This window comes from Saccoglossus kowalevskii, chromosome 1 (genome assembly GCF_978046115.1).
Source record: "Saccoglossus kowalevskii chromosome 1, keSacKowa6.1, whole genome shotgun sequence".
NCBI classification, from domain to species: Eukaryota; Metazoa; Hemichordata; class Enteropneusta; family Harrimaniidae; genus Saccoglossus; species Saccoglossus kowalevskii.
This window is the reverse complement of record NC_140641.1, coordinates 44,895,092-44,914,028: the sequence shown is the minus strand read 5'-3', so window position 1 is coordinate 44,914,028 and position 18,937 is coordinate 44,895,092. Positions and strand designations below refer to the sequence as shown.

Genomic DNA, 18,937 nt, shown 5'->3' with positions numbered 1-18,937 from the left:
AAACAAGTATGTTTAGTAAATAATTTGCGAGTTTTCTAATGTTGGTTTTGTACTTGACATATTCTATGTTTGATACGCCGTAAATAATATATTAATTATACTTTCTTCGTAAATTTTACGATTGACCGATTTGCGACTTCTAGGTCACAGGTCAAACAGTAATATAGAAAAAAATCGAGATTGAGATTGATACAGCATATAATCTTGTTCTTATGCAACATATTGGTTGGTTATTAGGAATTTGTAATCACTGTACAATATTGTCAACCATTTATTACAATACAGTGTCGAAGATTAAATCAGAATTGTGTTACTTGGCACATATTTTCGTGGTAATCTGGTAAGTTCTCCCACTTTTACAAAACTGTAATGTATGGTTTGTCGTCCGGTATAGGGCGGATACAACATAACATTTTGTGCGTGTGAGTTTACCCACCCAGGGTATATAGTCTATTGTTAATGAGTGTTTGAATCATTGGTCTATTGAATATTGTGATCCAAAAGAAATACCAGATAGGTAAAATGCTGCATATGTGTTTGATCAACAACAATTATTTATACGATGTATCTTTCATAACTGCACTCACTCTGCCGTTTTTGAACACTAGTTTATAATTGAATATAACATTTTCTGGTTTTAATTACCGGTAATCATGCTCACCTAATCTGAAGGTTTACAAAGAGTAGGTCTTGTACATTATTGATTTATTGATCAAATCTAATCACATGCAGGTAGCCCAGAAACTATAATCAACTGTACGCAGTCTCTATGAGCGGGGGGGGGGGGGGGGGGGCTATCGGCTGGTATCTAGTGTAAGAAATAGACAAGGAATGGAGGCTCCAGCCAGCTCACATTTTTAAACTGGAAGTACAGACAAACAGAATGAAAAATGAAATCTATAAAAAATACCAGGTTGAAGAATATTCAAATTTCGCCAAAACCTTACCTATATTTTACCTATATCTTCAGAATAAATCAGGAAAACTACACAAATTGACTCCATTTATGAATAATTAACGATTGGCCCACAGCACAGTGGCCTATTCAGAATTTGTCAAGAACCAATCCCAAGACTGGTTATCAATGTTATGAATAATTTTGTCTTGTAGATATACATGTATAGCTGATTTTCAGCCATTGTCCATAATGGTATTGAAGTCAAAGGCACCAACTCATCATTAACAGTATATGGTATGCTTCCTATTCATTGTCATATTCAATCAACATACAATTTGCAAAAGACAAGTGATTGGTAAACTTTTAGCATGTGTTTCATTGAAGGGATAAAGTATGAATATGGAATATAAACATTATGGTTTTGTTATACTGATTTTTTACAGGCGAGCAGAAGCCTATCATTATATTGGTTCGTTTTAGAAACAGCACAGCCCTCTAAGCTTCTTTTTCACTAGTCACTGGTCACCAACCTAAACAAACTGGTGGCCAGCCACAAAAACTTGGTAGCCTGCAGGATTTAGAATTATAGTCAGCTTTTCTTTTGGAAAAAAACACACCATGTGAGTGATTTTACATTGTGATTTGAATTGCCCAATATAATATGCAAATGAGTGTTCTGGTGGCTCATTCAATGTGTAGTTTAATTTTGCATTAAAATTGACACACTTGTGGTCTATTTGTTTCAAACTTAGTATGAAGGTTGTACATGTTTGATGCATGTTCAGTGTTCATATATTTGATCCATTTTGTTTTGTGGTTTTTGCATATCTGGAGTAATTATTTAAACATGCTTAGACCAAGTCAAACTTGGTACAATGACATGTTATAATGACAATGACTGTGAATGACATGTTGACATACATCTGTAAAGTTTTTAGTCCCTGTTCGAATGCAGTCCTAAAACTGGGACTTCTGAATTGACCTCCCTCTGTATATCTTAGACATACTTGGACTGCTTACATTTAAACTTCACACCTCCATCATACATAACATTATACATTTGCTCATCTATTTATTTCACAATCTGAAATTTTTTGTGCTGAAAAAACAAACATTTCTGGCATTCCGGAACTGGATTTTGGATGTTTACAGATGGATTTTATTGAAACTTGGTACATACATTTTACATTATAGGACATTGATGCCCATCATTTTGATAGGATTCAAAATGGCCGACAGATGGCCATTTTGTTTTAATGAATGCAGTTCTTAGTGCCATATCTCAGACATGCTTTGACTGATTATGTTCAAATTTTATATATTAATTATACATCATGTCATAAATATACAGTTTTATTGGTTTGATTATCCAATTCAAAATGGCCGAATGGTAGCCATATTTGTGCTAAAACAATCATCAAAAAATCGAATATTTCTGGCATTCCTGAACCAGATCTTAGTTTTTTATGGATGGAATTTGTTCAAACTTGGTACATACATTAGCCATTACTGGTCCCTGATGCACTTCATTTTGTTTTTCAGTTTGGATTCAAAATGGCTGATTGGCGGCCATTTATTGCTATTCCAGAGCAATATCTCTCAATATGGACAAGTACTCGTTTGATGATCAGATACAAGATGACTGAATGTAAAACATTTTAATGTTAAAAATCATCATAATCAAGCATCAGCTTCTGGATCCATCTGGACTGTGCTATGCATGGCTTTTTATTATTATTTTGAACTAAGGATTATAGAGTTATAACTAATTAACAGAAAGCAATTGATCATTTTTTAGATAGATGTCAGAAAGAAGTGTGGATAGCTTGACTCATCTACAGTATCTGCAATTGAGTAAAGTTTGATATTACCATGCGACAGTTAAAAGGCAAAGTATCTGAAACAAGACGAGAGAAAAGACAGAGAAAACAGGAAAATGTAGACAATAAGAACCGTATTATGACAATTGTGTTACCAGTCATTGGCATTGTCAGCATTATAGTTTTTTTACTTGTGTATTATGGAACCAGACCAAAACTAGATCTGTAGCACACATGCATACAGGACTATATGTTTAATATATTTACTCAAGAGATTGTTTCTGTGGTAGTGTTGGATACTATGGTTAAAGACAATAATGTTACATTGTTACTCTTTATAACAAGCTTCAAACTGATGGAATTCCACAGAAAGTTATGGTTTATCCAACTTATTTGATCAGCTCTCATTGTGTGTATAATGAATGCACTTGTATATAATGACATACATACTAATTTTTCAAACTGTCATTATGCCACAACTATATATGGTCTCTATTCAGAATAGTTCTCATCGTTAAGTCTAAATATCTTACCAAAATAAGCTCACTGACAGAGAATATTACAATAGAAGAATCACAGTAACATCTTTACACATCATTAAGTAGTGTAAGCTATAGTAGTTAAAAGCAGCAAGACTTTGGATAATTCTTACCTTAGACTCTAGTGAATACAATGCAGCAAACCCAATGTTAAGAATCACTTTATAGAAGCATGGATGCAGAGAATTGCCATTCTGAGTGATTGTGAAGATAAACGCAATTACTAAATAGCCATGAAAAGTTATCGAACCATTTGTAAGGCCCCCTCCATGAAAAAGTTATTGATAATTCTCTTTGTCCTGATGTACTTACATGTAGTTTCAGTCAATAATTAACATTATCTCAATATTTTACAGGAGAATGTATCAAATATGATCTGTTCTGATATATCATCTTGGAATTTGGGGAGTGGTGGCTTATCTTTTATATTCCAATGTTACAATATCTGACAGCGTACTACAGTCTGATATCATATTTTCAACATCCCATCACTTTTGAGATCAGTATTTGATGGTCTGAATATACTTGCAGGGATTGTGTACTTATTTTTCAATGGTTGGTGATGATTTTGTCTTTTCATTTGATTTATGTTCAAATATTATTTGCTACTGCTTTTGAATTGTGTTGTAGATTCACTTAAATCACTTATAAATTATCAGAGTTAATTTTAATGCAGCTAGCTACCTGAATAAAACCATTTTTAAACAGTTTGAAGTACGATGGCTCAGAAACTTTTGTTTATTGTTATTGCTGGTTGAGGTGAAAACAGATGGCATCTCTCTTGCAAATATGTGTCAGATATATGTATGTATTTTTAAAAGTTCTGTACTAAGAAAATGGTTTTTGGATGTTGCCTAAACTATTAAAAATGATGTCGAGAACAGGCACTGAACCTCTTCTAAATGAATGCCTCTTTACTCATTTCATACACAAGGCATTTTGATTTCATTACATGTTTTATTTCCCATTCAGGGGCAGCCTGAAAGGCGACTATTATTAGTCCTTGTTCAGACGCAGTCCGAAAACAGAGACTTATGTTTTGACCCTTATGCGTCCGTGCGTATCTTAGAAATGCCTGGACGAATCATAGTCAAACTTCACACATACATCATACATGATCTTATACATATGTACATCAATTTGCTTCACAATCTGATTCAAGATGCTAAAAAATCATCAAAATCAAGCATTTCTCGGCTGTTTACAGATGGATTTTGTTCAAACCTATTATATATATTAGACATCATGGGACCTTGATGCAAACAATTTTATTTTTCAGATCGGATTCAAAATGGCTGACTAGTGGCCATTTTGTTTTAATGAATGGGCTTCTAGACACGTATATCTAACTTGCTTTGACTGATTATGTTCAAATTTTTAATATTCAGATGTATTGGTTTGACGTTCCTATTCAAAATGGCCAAATGGTGGCCATTTTTGTGCTAAAAAAATCATCAAATATCAATATTTCTGGCATTTATGAATGTATTTCGTTCAAACTTAGTACATACATTAGACATTACGGGTTCCTGATGCACATCATTTTATTTTTCAGATCAGATTCAAAATGGCTGACTGGCGGCCATTTTGTTTTAATGATTGGGCTTCTAGAGTCATATCTCTGACATGCTTTATGTTCAAATTTTATATATTCGTTATACATCATGTTATAGATATATACATGTTTTTAAAATGGCTGATTTTGTTTTAATTAATGCTGTTCCAGAGCAATATCTCCCAATATGGACAAGTACTTGTTTGCCGATCAGATACAAATGTCGATCATTTTAATGTTAAACAATCATCATAATCATATTTCTGACATGGTTATATTTCAGCTATATTACTATAAACAAAACTATATATCTTAAATTTGATAACTAACGAGGACTGTGCCATGCATGACTTGTTTATTTCTGGTTTCCTTCCGTTGACCCTCTTTATGTCTCCAACATTTTCTCAGAAATTCTGCAGCAGATATCAATGAAACTTAGCAGGTTGATGAACAATTCTCTGTTGAATATGCACTAATTTTTTTTCCAGATCTGAAAATCCTATGTGGGTCTTTTTCAAGATTTTCATCCAAAATTACCTCTCCCTACTGCACTGACAGAACAACTTAGCATGCTCAGAATAAATAATTAGTCTAGATTGTAATGCTGGGGTTTTTAGTGATGTCATGACCTTGATCTGAATCAGTGACAGATGGGTACCATTATCAATCTCAGTAGAAAATGTTGAGGGGTGTCAGGGCTACATTTTGATAGGAATTATAGTGGTGATACTGAAACAAACCTAGGTCCTGGTAATATACAAAGACCTGAATTAGCAAAGAAGGCAAGTTGTTATTAAAGGTACATCAAGGTTTACTCAGATTTATGAATGCAGTTACTTGAGGATGTATGAAACATAGTTTGGTTGCACTTGTGTACTGAGATTTTGGACCCGGGTCAATGAAAGTAGAGTACATGAATTTCAAGACTGTCCATACTAACTATCACACTTGGCTTTAGGTCTAATATAAAGCAAACTCAGCTACTCTTGTTGATCATGAACAATTGTGATTAAAGCACAATGACGATGGTTCTGTTCTGGTGGTTGGCTGGCAAATTGGATCCTATAGCCGTACCTTTGGACCACTTATCCTTGGTAATAGTTGTCCAGTTCTCATAAAAAGCCGTTAATTGTGAGCCCACAGGAAGCCTGAAGCTTCCCATATTGAAAGTTTGCCCATAAGAGTTCTCAAAAATGGTGATGTGTGGTGTCACATAACTAAATCCCTGCTGGCACCCTCTATCATTATGTGAATGCTTTGATAGCCTTGATCCTGGCATGCATCCTATTTAACTGTCTCCTTACTCACAGGTCCCCAGGTTTGTCTGTATGTATAGCTACAATTGCTGTATCATGTTTCTCCAGTTGGAAAGTGGAAATCTATGCTACAGCTGTCTGTGTAAGGTTGGTTGTTGTGATATGTAGTCCCTATACTATAGGATCTATGTACTCTTGAGAACTGGCAAACTGCTTGTTCTAGGAAGTCTGGTAAGAGTCGCGTTGTAGGGCCACCTTCAGATCATTGTGAATCGTGCAAGATAGTGCCCAGGAACTTTCTTTTAGTTGCTTGGACTGGCTATGTGGTGTAACCTTCTGGTTGCCACCAAAGGCTAAGCACTCCCTTCTCACAAATAGCAGCACTTCTGGGTCCATGAGTGGTACAATATTTGTAACTTTACATTGCCCATAATAGAGTAGAGGAACTCCCATGAATACATACGTCAGGAATGGATTGACTACCCGCCATTGAATAGTCAACCCTTGATAGAGTAGAGGAACTCCCATGAATACATACGTCAGGAATGGATTGACTACCCGCCATTGAATAGTCAACCCTTGATAGAGTAGAGGAACTCCCATGAATACATACGTCAGGAATGGATTGACTACCCGCCATTGAATAGTCAACCCTTGATCGTCTACTGGGTATATTGTTACTACATTTTGTACTATGAAAGCCAGTACAACTTAGAAATAGAAAATATCTTTCCAACAATTGACAAGCTCTTGCAACTTTTACAAAATTTTCTACACTAGATTCATCCCATTTCAATATCATTGTTACTTATTGGTACGAAGTACTTCTCGGTGACCCCCAAATCAGCATATACAGTCAGTCAAATGTTCCAAACCCGCCCATCACAAGTCACATTTTTCAAATGATACATAGTACATGCAAAAAACAACACAATTTTGATTACTTTTTTAGATTTATTGCTTTTAAAATATCAAATCAACATTTTTTTTTTAATATTGATGGTGAATAACTGATGAAATCAGTAATAGCAAAGAAAATGTTTAATACCAGGAAAAGTTTTTGAACAAATTAAATATTTCCCATTTTAACAATTTAATTTTGACTGTAAAAAAAGACAAAGTTTGAAAATCACAAAAATGAAACCTGAGAAAAGATTTCTCTATTTGTCACAACCTAATAATTATACCATGCAAAAATGATAGAAATACATTGAGTGATGAGATGGTTAACACGATATAAATTCTGATATTAAATCACACATGTAACAAGAAAATAAATAATTGATCTTTGTTAAAAAATCAAAAATCAACTACATGTATAAGCAAATAATCTACAATAATTTTTGTTTAGTCATGGATAAATTAGCACCCAACTATTGAAATTTCCATGTTCATCAAAAAATGACCAGAAATAGGAATGTTCGAGTATCCGTTTCTATTAGCATTGTTTCCTGAAATTAAGGCAGGTTTTCAATCTTAGATTTATGTCCCAGCATAACTAATTAGAAAATCAATATCATAATATTCATTACAGTATACAAATTAATACTTTCTATTGTTTTCTTGGACACCAGCAAAGGTTCATAGGGCAACAAAACAATGTACAAAGATGTACAATGCAAATATGAAATGTGAGCAAATAGAGACAAGTCTTTAAAAATAAATAACCAATTCCAATATAAAAATTATTAAAAAATACAACATAATATAAATATATTATTGATTCATGAAGATTATTATTTTACACTATTTACAATTATTTGTAAAAATGATACATACCAAACCGTAAGTGATGAAGCTATTAGTGATGTAGCAATTAATAAAATGTACAGTTGTTTTTCAAGCAAAAATGTATTCAGCATGCTAAATCACTGGTAAGATGGATAGAACAACAATATAGCATATTTAATAATATCAAGTATACATGAAAAACAAATAAATATTCAATATGTTACCCCATTTTACAAACTACACCTGACATGAAGGCAAATGTTCTGCTTGTGTGAGAACAGCCATATTACGGCTGTGATACTCGTAGTACATTTATAAAAACATAAATTTTACTCTCAAAAACAATCATATTCATCACAAAATACAGAGTATTGTCATCTGTGTGTTAATGGACTGCAAAATATACCAAATATTCCTATTCAAAAACCATGCATCAAATTTGTGTCTAAGTGAAGGCATGTTATATTAAGCACCAATAAATAAAAATGATAACAATTTTAAAGTAATTAAAAATGTCAAACTTTATGCTACCCATTTATGGGAATGCAAACCAATTTGCATACTTGGACGGTTAAACTGGAAGACGTAAATTAATTGAAAGACTGATCACCACTAAATACAGAGAAAAACTTGGCTATAAGCATCATAAAAATATGCACACTCATTGTAATAAAACACTATCTACTAGGCATACATCTAACAATTATATTGAAAGTCTAAAAGAGACTGATCTACACACGACAAATAATAACCAGACTTGATATATCAACTGTATATATAGATGATCTTTATGTTAATTTATCAATGTCTAAATCATCATCCCAATCAGTTACTGATTGGAGATTGTGTTTATGTTAATTCATCAATGTCTAAATCATCATCCCAATCAGTTACTGATACAGAACTCTTGCCTGTACCATGTCCACTACCAGCCTCCTTTGATGGACCTGGGCCTGCAATTAGACAATAAAACCAACATTAGTGAGCACAACACTGTATGAAAAGTTGCATTAGCTAGTAGTATAAAAACCTGTTGTCACATTACTCTACTCTATTGTCAAATTGTCTAGTCTTTTGATCTCTTATCTATATGTACTGTAACCCAAAACATATTTGTCATGCAGAGTACACTATAACACAAAGCTTATCTATTATCATGCCAAGTAGAGTGGCCTATAACTGAAAACTGATCTATTGTCATGCCAAGTAAAGTGGCCTATAACTGAAAACTGGTCTATTGTCATGCCAAGTAGAGTGGCCTATAACTGAAAACTGATCTATTATCATGCCAAGTAGAGTGGCCTACATGTATAACTGAAAACTGATCTATTGTCATGCCAAGTAAAGTGGCCTATAACTGAAAAGTGATCTATTGTCATGCCAAGTAGAGTGGCCTATAACTGAAAACTGATCTATTGTCATGACAAGTAAAGTGGCCTATAACTGAAAACTGATCTATTGTCATGCCAAGTAGAGTGGCCTATAACTGAAAACTGATCTATTGTCATGCCAAGTAGAGTTGCCTATAACTGAAAACTGATCTATTGTCATGCCAAGTAGAGTGCTCTATAACTGAAAACTGATCTATTGACATGCCAAGTAGAGTGGCTTATAACTGAAAACTGATCTATTGTCATGCCAAGTAGAGTTGCCTATAACTGAAAACTGATCTATTGTCATGCCAAGTAGAGTGCTCTATAACTGAAAACTGGTCTATTGCCATGCCCAGTAGAGTGGCCTATAACTGAAAACTGGTCTATTGTCATGCCAAGTAGAGTGCTCTATAACTGAAAACTGATCTATTGTCATGCCAAGTAGAGTGCTCTATAACTGAAAACTGGTCTATTGTCATGCCAAGTAGAGTGCTCTATAACTGAAAACTGGTCTATTGTCATGCCAAGTAGAGTGCTCTATAACTGAAAACTGATCTATTGTCATGCCAAGTAGAGTGGCCTATAACTGAAAACTGATCTATTGTCATGCCAAGTAGAGTTGCCTATAACTGAAAACTGATCTATTGACATGCCAAGTAGAGTTGCCTATAACTGAAAACTGATCTATTAACATGCCAAGTAGAGTAGAGTGGCCTATAACTGAAAACTGATCTATTGTCATGCCAAGTAAAGTGGCCTATAACTGAAAACTGGTCTATTGTCATGCCAAGTAGAGTGGCCTATAACTGAAAACTGATCTATTATCATGCCAAGTAGAGTGGCCTACATGTATAACTGAAAACTGATCTATTGTCATGCCAAGTAAAGTGGCCTATAACTGAAAAGTGATCTATTGTCATGCCAAGTAGAGTGGCCTATAACTGAAAACTGATCTATTGTCATGACAAGTAAAGTGGCCTATAACTGAAAACTGATCTATTGTCATGCCAAGTAGAGTGGCCTATAACTGAAAACTGATCTATTGTCATGCCAAGTAGAGTTGCCTATAACTGAAAACTGATCTATTGACATGTCAAGTAGAGTGGCCTATAACTGAAAACTGATCTATTGACATGCCAAGTAGAGTGGCTTATAACTGAAAACTGATCTATTGTCATGCCAAGTAGAGTTGCCTATAACTGAAAACTGATCTATTGTCATGCCAAGTAGAGTGCTCTATAACTGAAAACTGGTCTATTGCCATGCCCAGTAGAGTGGCCTATAACTGAAAACTGGTCTATTGTCATGCCAAGTAGAGTGCTCTATAACTGAAAACTGATCTATTGTCATGCCAAGTAGAGTGCTCTATAACTGAAAACTGGTCTATTGTCATGCCAAGTAGAGTGGCCTATAACTGAAAACTGATCTATTGTCATGCCAAGTAGAGTTGCCTATAACTGAAAACTGATCTATTGACATGCCAAGTAGAGTTGCCTATAACTGAAAACTGATCTATTAACATGCCAAGTAGAGTAGAGTGGCCTATAACTGAAAACTGATCTATTGTCATGCCGAGTGGTCTATAACTGAAAACTGGTCTATTGTCATGCCAAGTAGAGTGGTCTATAACTGAAAACTGATCTATTGCCATGCCAAGTAGAGTTGCCTATAACTGAAAACTGGTCTATTGTCATGCCAAGTAGAGTGGTCTATAACTGAAAACTGGTCTATTGTCATACCAAGTAGAGTTGCCTATAACTGAAAACTGATCTATTGCCATGCCAAGTAGAGTGGTCTATAACTGAAAACTGGTCTATTGTCATGCCAAGTAGAGCGGCCTATAACTGAAAACTGATCTATTGTCATGCCAAGTAGAGTGCTCTATAACTGAAAACTGGTCTATTGTCATGCCAAGTAGAGTGCTCTATAACTGAAAACTGATCTATTGTCATGCCAAGTAGAGTGCTCTATAACTGAAAACTGGTCTATTGTCATGCCAAGTAGAGTGCCCTATAACTGAAAACTGGTCTATTGTCATGCCAAGTAGAGTGGTCTATAACTGAAAACTGATCTATTGTCATGCCAAGTAGAGTTGCCTATAACTGAAAACTGATCTATTGACATGCCAAGTAGAGTGGCCTATAACTGAAAACTGATCTATTGTCATGCCAAGTAGAGTGGCCTATAACTGAAAACTGATCTATTGTCATGACAAGTAAAGTGGCCTATAACTGAAAACTGATCTATTGTCATGCCAAGTAGAGTTGCCTATAACTGAAAACTGATCTATTGACATGTCAAGTAGAGTGGCCTATAACTGAAAACTGATCTATTGACATGCCAAGTAGAGTGGCTTATAACTGAAAACTGATCTATTGTCATGCCGAGTTGTCTATAACTGAAAACTGGTCTATTGTCATACCAAGTAGAGTTGCCTATAACTGAAAACTGATCTATTGTCATGCCAAGTAGAGTGGCCTATAACTGAAAACTGATCTATTGCCATGCCAAGTAGAGTGGCATATAACTGAAAACTGATCTATTGTCATGCCAAGTAGAGTGCTCTATAACTGAAAACTGGTCTATTGTCATGCCAAGTAGAGTGGCCTATAACTGAAAACTGATCTATTGCCATGCCAAGTAGAGTGGTCTATAACTGAAAACTGGTCTATTGTCATGCCAAGTAGAGCGGCCTATAACTGAAAACTGATCTATTGTCATGCCAAGTAGAGTGCTCTATAACTGAAAACTGGTCTATTGTCATGCCAAGTAGAGTGCTCTATAACTGAAAACTGATCTATTGTCATGCCAAGTAGAGTGCTCTATAACTGAAAACTGGTCTATTGTCATGCCAAGTTGAGTGGTCTATAACTGAAAACTGATCTATTGTCATGCCAAGTTGAGTGGTCTATAACTGAAAACTGATCTATTGTCATGCCAAGTAGAGTGCTCTATAACTGAAAACTGGTCTATTGTCATGCCAAGTAGAGTGGTCTATAACTGAAAACTGATCTATTGTCATGCCAAGTTGAGTGGTCTATAACTGAAAACTGGTCTAATGTCATGCCAAGTAGAGTTGCCTATAACTGAAAACTGATCTATTGTCATGCCAAGTAGAGTGCTCTATAACTGAAAACTAGTCTATTGTCATGCCAAGTAGAGCGGCCTATAACTGAAAACTGATCTATTGTCATGCCAAGTAGAGTGCTCTATAACTGAAAACTGGTCTATTGTCATGCCAAGTAGAGTGCTCTATAACTGAAAACTGATCTATTGTCATGCCAAGTAGAGTGCTCTATAACTGAAAACTGGTCTATTGTCATGCCAAGTAGAGTGCTCTATAACTGAAAACTGGTCTATTGTCATGCCAAGTAGAGTGGTCTATAACTGAAAACTGATCTATTGTCATTCCAAGTAGAGTTGCCTATAACTGAAAACTGATCTATTGACATGCCAAGTAGAGTGGCCTATAACTGAAAACTGATCTATTGTCATGCCAAGTAGAGTGCTCTATAACTGAAAACTGGTCTATTGTCATGCCAAGTAGAGTGGCCTATAACTGAAAACTGATCTATTGTTATGCCAAGTAGAGTGGCCTATAACTGAAAACTGATCTATTGTCATGCCAAGTAGAGTGGCCTATAACTGAAAACTGATCTATTGTCATGCCAAGTAGAGTGGCCTATAACTGAAAACTGATCTATTGTCATGCCAAGTAGAGTTGCCTATAACTGAAAACTGATCTATTGTCATGCCAAGTAGAGTGCTCTATAACTGAAAACTGATCTATTGTCATGCCAAGTAGAGTGCTCTATAACTAAAAACTGATCTATTGCCATGCCAAGTAGAGTGGTCTATAACTGAAAACTGATCTATTGTCATGCCAAGTAGAGTTGCCTATAACTGAAAACTGATCTATTGTCATGCCAAGTAGAGTGCTCTATAACTGAAAACTGGTCTATTGTCATGCCAAGTAGAGTGGTCTATAACTGAAAACTGATCTATTGTCATGCCAAGTAGAGTTGCCTATAACTGAAAACTGATCTATTGTCATGCCAAGTAGAGTGCTCTATAACTGAAAACTGGTCTATTGTCATGCCAAGTAGAGTTGCTTATAACTGAAAACAGGTCTATTGTCATGCCAAGTAGAGTGCTCTATAACTGAAAACTGGTCTATTGTCATGCCAAGTAGAGTGGCCTATAACTGAAAACTGGTCTATTGTCATGCCAAGTAGAGTGGCCTATAACTGAAAACTGATCTATTGTCATGCCAAGTAGAGTGGCCTATAACTGAAAACTGATCTATTGTCATGCCAAGTAGAGTGGCCTATAACTGAAAACTGATCTATTGTCATGCCAAGTAGAGTTGCCTATAACTGAAAACTGATCTATTGTCATGCCAAGTAGAGTGCTCTATAACTGAAAACTGATCTATTGTCATGCCAAGTAAAGTGCTCTATAACTGAAAACTGGTCTATTGTCATGCCAAGTAGAGTGCTCTATAACTGAAAACTGATCTATTGTCATGCCAAGTAGAGTGCTCTATAACTGAAAACTGGTCTATTGTCATGCCAAGTAGAGTGCTCTATAACTGAAAACTGGTCTATTGTCATGCCAAGTAGAGTGGTCTATAACTGAAAACTGATCTATTGTCATGCCAAGTAGAGTTGCCTATAACTGAAAACTGATCTATTGACATGCCAAGTAGAGTGGCCTATAACTGAAAACTGATCTATTGTCATGCCAAGTAGAGTGCTCTATAACTGAAAACTGGTCTATTGTCATGCCAAGTAGAGTGGCCTATAACTGAAAACTGGTCTATTGTCATGCCAAGTAGAGTGGCCTATAACTGAAAACTGATCTATTGCCATGCCAAGTAGAGTGGTCTATAACTGAAAACTGATATATTGTCATGCCAAGTAGAGTTGCCTATAACTGAAAACTGATCTATTGTCATGCCAAGTAGAGTGCTCTATAACTGAAAACTGGTCTACTGTCATGCCAAGTAGAGTGGTCTATAACTGAAAACTGATCTATTGTCATGCCAAGTAGAGTTGCCTATAACTGAAAACTGATCTATTGTCATGCCAAGTAGAGTGCTCTATAACTGAAAACTGGTCTATTGTCATGCCAAGTAGAGTTGCTTATAACTGAAAACTGGTCTATTGTCATGCCAAGTAGAGTGCTCTATAACTGAAAACTGGTCTATTGTCATGCCAAGTAGAGTGGCCTATAACTGAAAACTGGTCTATTGTCATGCCAAGTAGAGTGGCCTATAACTGAAAACTGGTCTATTGTCATACCAAGTAGAGTGGTCTATAACTGAAAACTGATCTATTGTCATGCCAAGTAGAGTTGCCTATAACTGAAAACTGATCTATTGTCATGCCAAGTAGAGTGCTCTATAACTGAAAACTGGTCTATTGTCATGCCAAGTAGAGTGGTCTATAACTGAAAACTGATCTATTGTCATGCCAAGTAGAGTGGCCTATAACTGAAAAGTGATCTATTGTCATGCCAAGTAGAGTTGCCTATAACTGAAAACTGATCTATTGTCATGCTGTGGGGGAAACTGCCACAAACAGTATAGGATCTTTAAATCTCATCAGATAGACTGTAGATACATCAAGCAGTAGACGGTATACCAGTGTGCAATGTTCTAATGGTGAACACGCATTTATTCAGTTGTACAGCAATGAGATAGAGCTAGTTGAAAACTACATACGCTAGGACGATTTGGAACAATGTATCACTTGGAGTACAAAGGATGAAGTCTGTCTTAATTAACACTCTTTGTCAATTTAAAGACAAGGGTGGATTCACACCTTAGAATTTTAATCCTTGGCGTCAATTAATATGATTGGTTGTTTTTATTGAGCCAATCAGGGAGAATACACTTATGTAAACTGATAGAAATGGCTGAATACAGGCCAAAGTGTGTTTCTTTGCGTCACGAAAACAGCATAAATCTATAGGAAATTTGGCTACAAGTACTCAATCTTGATAACATAACTGGAGATAATAAACACTGATAATTACATACAACAATGAAATAAATCTGATAAAAAGAAGCGAAGTTATTGTTAAATAACATGAAAAATATATGTATCCACATGGCAATAACGATATATGCCAAGTAGAGTGGTCTATAACTGAAAACTGGTCTATTGTCATGCCAAGTAGAGTGGTCTATAACTGAAAACTGATCTATTGTCATGCCAAGTAGAGTGGTCTATAACTGAAAACTGATCTATTGTCATGCCAAGTAGAGTGGTCTATAACTGAAAACTGGTCTATTGTCATGCCAAGTAGAGTGCTCTATAACTGAAAAGTGATCTATTGTCATGCCAAGTAGAGTTGCCTATAACTGAAAACTGATCTATTGTCATGACAAGTAAAGTGGTCTATAACTGAAAACTGGTCTATTGTCATGCCAAGTAGAGTGGTCTATAACTGAAAACTGATCTATTGTCATGCCAAATAGAGTGGTCTATAACTGAAAAGTGATCTATCGTCATGCCAAGTAGAGTGGCCTATAACTGAAAACTGATCTATTGTCATGACAAGTAAAGTGGTCTATAACTGAAAACTGGTCTATTGTCATGCCAAGTAGAGTGGTCTATAACTGAAAACTGGTCTATTGTCATGCCAAGTAGAGTGGTCTATAACTGAAAACTGGTCTATTGTCATGCCAAGTAGAGTGGTCTATAACTGAAAACTGATCTATTGTCATGCCAAGTGGAGTGGTCTATAACTGAAAAGTGATCTATTGTCATGCCAAGTGGAGTGGTCTATAACTGAAAAGTGATCTATTGTCATGCCAAGTAGAGTTGCCTATAACTGAAAACTGATCTATTGTCATGACAAGTAAAGTGGTCTATAACTGAAAACTGGTCTATTGTCATGCCAAGTAGAGTGGTCTATAACTGAAAACTGGTCTATTGTCATGCCAAGTAGAGTGGTCTATAACTGAAAACTGATCTATTGTCATGCCAAGTAGAGTGGTCTATAACTGAAAACTGATCTATTGTTATGCCCAGTAGAGTGGTCTATAACTGAAAACTGATCTATTGTCATGCCAAGTAGAATGGCCTATAAAGAAATACATCGGAATATATTAGATACATAAGAATTGCAATGAAATGATGAGAAATTTTATAAAATAACAGGAGCGCAGAAAATACAAGAAGAAAGAGGTTATTATGATGCAAGCTGATACATAGCGTGAATAGAGTTGTGAGCTTCTCACCTTTATGTGAAGCAGATCCCCAAAAACTAGTACCATATGTATTAGAGGATTCAGTTTCAGAAGAGGTGCGATGTCTAGGAGCAGGGGCAGGCTGTTGCCGTCTGGAAGAACTGCACCAAAAGAAAATATATACAAACACCATTATAAAAACAGTTTTGTATTAATGCTTGCATATCAAAACTAATAACCAGATCAGAATACCAGTTTGTGTTAACCAAGTAAGGACTTAGCACAAAAGAATGTGGTGTAGGGTTAATTGAAAAAGTTAGTAGTTAAAAAAGACACATAGATAAGGTTTTATGTTGTACCCTGGGTCATGTGACCTATTGTCCCGGACATGTCTTTTTAGCTAGCATGATATTTTACCTAGTCTATAATTTCGCTAATTCAAGATGTAACTAATTTTAAAGAAAGTATATTCTCACAATGAGTTTACACTTTAACTAAGATTCTGTTACAGCAAGTCTCAGAAGCATTAGGGCTGCCAATGTGCAAACTCGCTAGCAAATTGCATAACAGCTTGGTTTATGACTAAATAGTTCATTTTTGAATGTCGCTGACACCGACTTTTGGCCTCACCCACTCTGGACAAATCTATATTACACTAGGGAACATACAATGATTTCATGTAGTGGAATATAAATAAACAACTTCTGAAACCATTTGTACTACCTCATCTTTATTTTTTCAGATTATTTACTGATAGGTAAATCATAAAGTACCAAATGTATATCTCGTACAAAGGGATGGGGGGCTGGTGTGTCGACAGGGTTACACCAAAAAACAACTAAATTATAACGACTTGCTGAAAACAGCCTCTTTTCAGCTCCATTATGAAAGCGGCAAAGGGACATTCATCACACTTTCAGGAACTAATTAGCGACGGAGAAAGTATTCTCTAATCTTTTTGCCACTGATGTGCTTGTGAAGTTAGTGTAATGAGTTTGACGAATGTGGCCAAATGTTATTAGCGGTTAGCTTGTCTCTTTATTTAGTTTCATGCCATATTCAAGATAGCTACCCTCATATAGTAAATATCAGTAAATTAAATAGCATTCATCTTACCACTTGTACAACAACTGACTGTGGTTCTGACCAAGGAAGGGTGTAATTATGACAGTATGCTCTATTATTTGATATGACAATTTTTTTAAAAAATGGGGTGAGCAGCCTTTTTTTTGTAATTTACTCGTACTTGGCGACCAATTTGGCAATTGTAAACTCCTTTTATATTATCACAACTCGCATAATACAGCAAATCACCTACATAAAAGCATTCTACATTCATGTCCCCAGCTGCAATATAGACCTGCCCAGAGTGGCCGTGACCACAAGTTGGCACCAGCGAGGTTCGAAAGGCAACCTAAGCAGATAGGCAATTCACTGGCGAGTTTGCAAATTGGCTGCCCAATGTGACTTGCTGAAATTCAACATGAAATCCAATTCGCTAACATTGTATGCAGCTATTTACCTTTTACCTTTATGTAGATTTTGTAATCAATATGCACCATGACACAATTTTTTTTTTTACATATTAGTAATAACTAAAGTTTTGGTTTGTGCATACACAAATGTACCTATTGACTAACAGCATAGGGGGTTAAGTAGTGTGTGCATTTATTTAGAGTTTTCATCACAGAGTGTCATGGTATAAGTCATTAATCGCACCTCATAGCCGTACTGTTAAAAGTGCAACAGCCACAGCATCTTGTGAATGTCACTTTTGCGCGATAAACTAAACAAGCGAGTGGGAGAGTACAAATAGCTATAGTTGAAATCACTCACTACAGGACAATTACTGTAGGTGGCACCACAGACTACTGGACAATTACTGTAGGTGGCACCACCGACTACTGGACAATTACTGTAGGTGGCACCACAGACTACTTGGCAATTACTGTAGGTGGCACCACAGACTACTTGGCAATTACTGTAGGTGGCACCACAGACTACTTGGCAATTACTGTAGGTGGCACCACAGACTACTGGGCAATTACTGCAATGGAGTTGTATGAATAATCACGACTACTGAATGAGAATTACTTACGCTGCCACAGGTTTTGGAGCAGCGGCTGAACCCAAGTCTTCTAATGATGATATGGAGAAATCACTGTCTTCTTCATCACCCATACTCTATAACATAATAATAAATAACATAGTAAGCTTGATACACATTGAGTACACATATTACTCTATACATGTACTTATTCGTATAACTTCAGCTTGTTAACAATTCACCATTTTTGTGATTTCTAGCATATCACGATACAACTTTTTAGCACATCATGTAATTTTATAGCATATTATATCATTTTTTTTCAGGTTATGATGACTTTTTAGCATATTATATCATTTTTTTTGCAGGTTATGACGTTTTAGCACATTAATGTCTTTTTTTAGCACATTATAATGTAATTTTTTTAGCATATTACATCATTGTTTTTGCAGGTTATGACATTTTAGCACATTAATGTCTTTTTTCAGCACATTATGATGTAATTTTTTTAGTGCATTAT

General features: G+C 35.6%; 2 protein-coding genes across 12 annotated transcripts in view; one reads left to right on the top strand and one right to left on the bottom strand.

The window, feature by feature from the left end:
• Positions 1-138: 138 nt before the first annotated feature.
• LOC102801918 (single-pass membrane and coiled-coil domain-containing protein 4 homolog) lies at positions 139-4,160 on the top strand. Of its 3 annotated transcripts, XM_085502500.1 has the most exons (4): positions 139-340; positions 1,111-1,192; positions 1,342-1,518; positions 2,697-4,160. In XM_085502500.1, exon 4 carries the CDS (start codon positions 2,771-2,773, stop codon positions 2,945-2,947), a length of 177 nt encoding a protein of 58 aa, XP_085358626.1. In that variant the 5' UTR covers positions 139-340; positions 1,111-1,192; positions 1,342-1,518; positions 2,697-2,770; the 3' UTR covers positions 2,948-4,160. The 3 variants fall into 3 exon arrangements, with proteins under 3 accessions (XP_085358626.1, XP_085358623.1, XP_085358630.1); XM_085502497.1 differs by lacking the exon at positions 1,342-1,518; XM_085502504.1 differs by lacking the exons at positions 139-340; positions 1,111-1,192; positions 1,342-1,518 and adding an exon at positions 2,532-2,546.
• A 2,842-nt stretch (positions 4,161-7,002) lies between these two features.
• The window catches only part of LOC100375191 (cilium assembly protein DZIP1-like), a 74,507-nt gene continuing 62,572 nt past the window's right edge, over positions 7,003-18,937 (bottom strand). For 8 of the 9 annotated variants that reach the window (XM_085502445.1, XM_085502439.1, XM_085502467.1 and 5 more), the window contains 3 exons: positions 18,469-18,554; positions 16,422-16,531; positions 7,003-8,752 (listed from right to left, as the gene is read on the bottom strand). In XM_085502445.1, the coding sequence (XP_085358571.1) occupies positions 8,649-8,752; positions 16,422-16,531; positions 18,469-18,554 (300 nt within the window). In that variant the 3' untranslated portion in view covers positions 7,003-8,648. The remainder of the gene's footprint in view (positions 8,753-16,421; positions 16,532-18,468; positions 18,555-18,937) is intronic. The other variant, XM_085502471.1, reaches the window with a different exon arrangement.

What these genes read in the sequence shown, in the direction of transcription:
- LOC102801918 (XM_085502497.1), top strand. Translation starts at nt 2,771, where the DNA reads ATGCGACAGTTAAAAGGCAAAGTATCTGAAACAAGACGAGAGAAAAGA.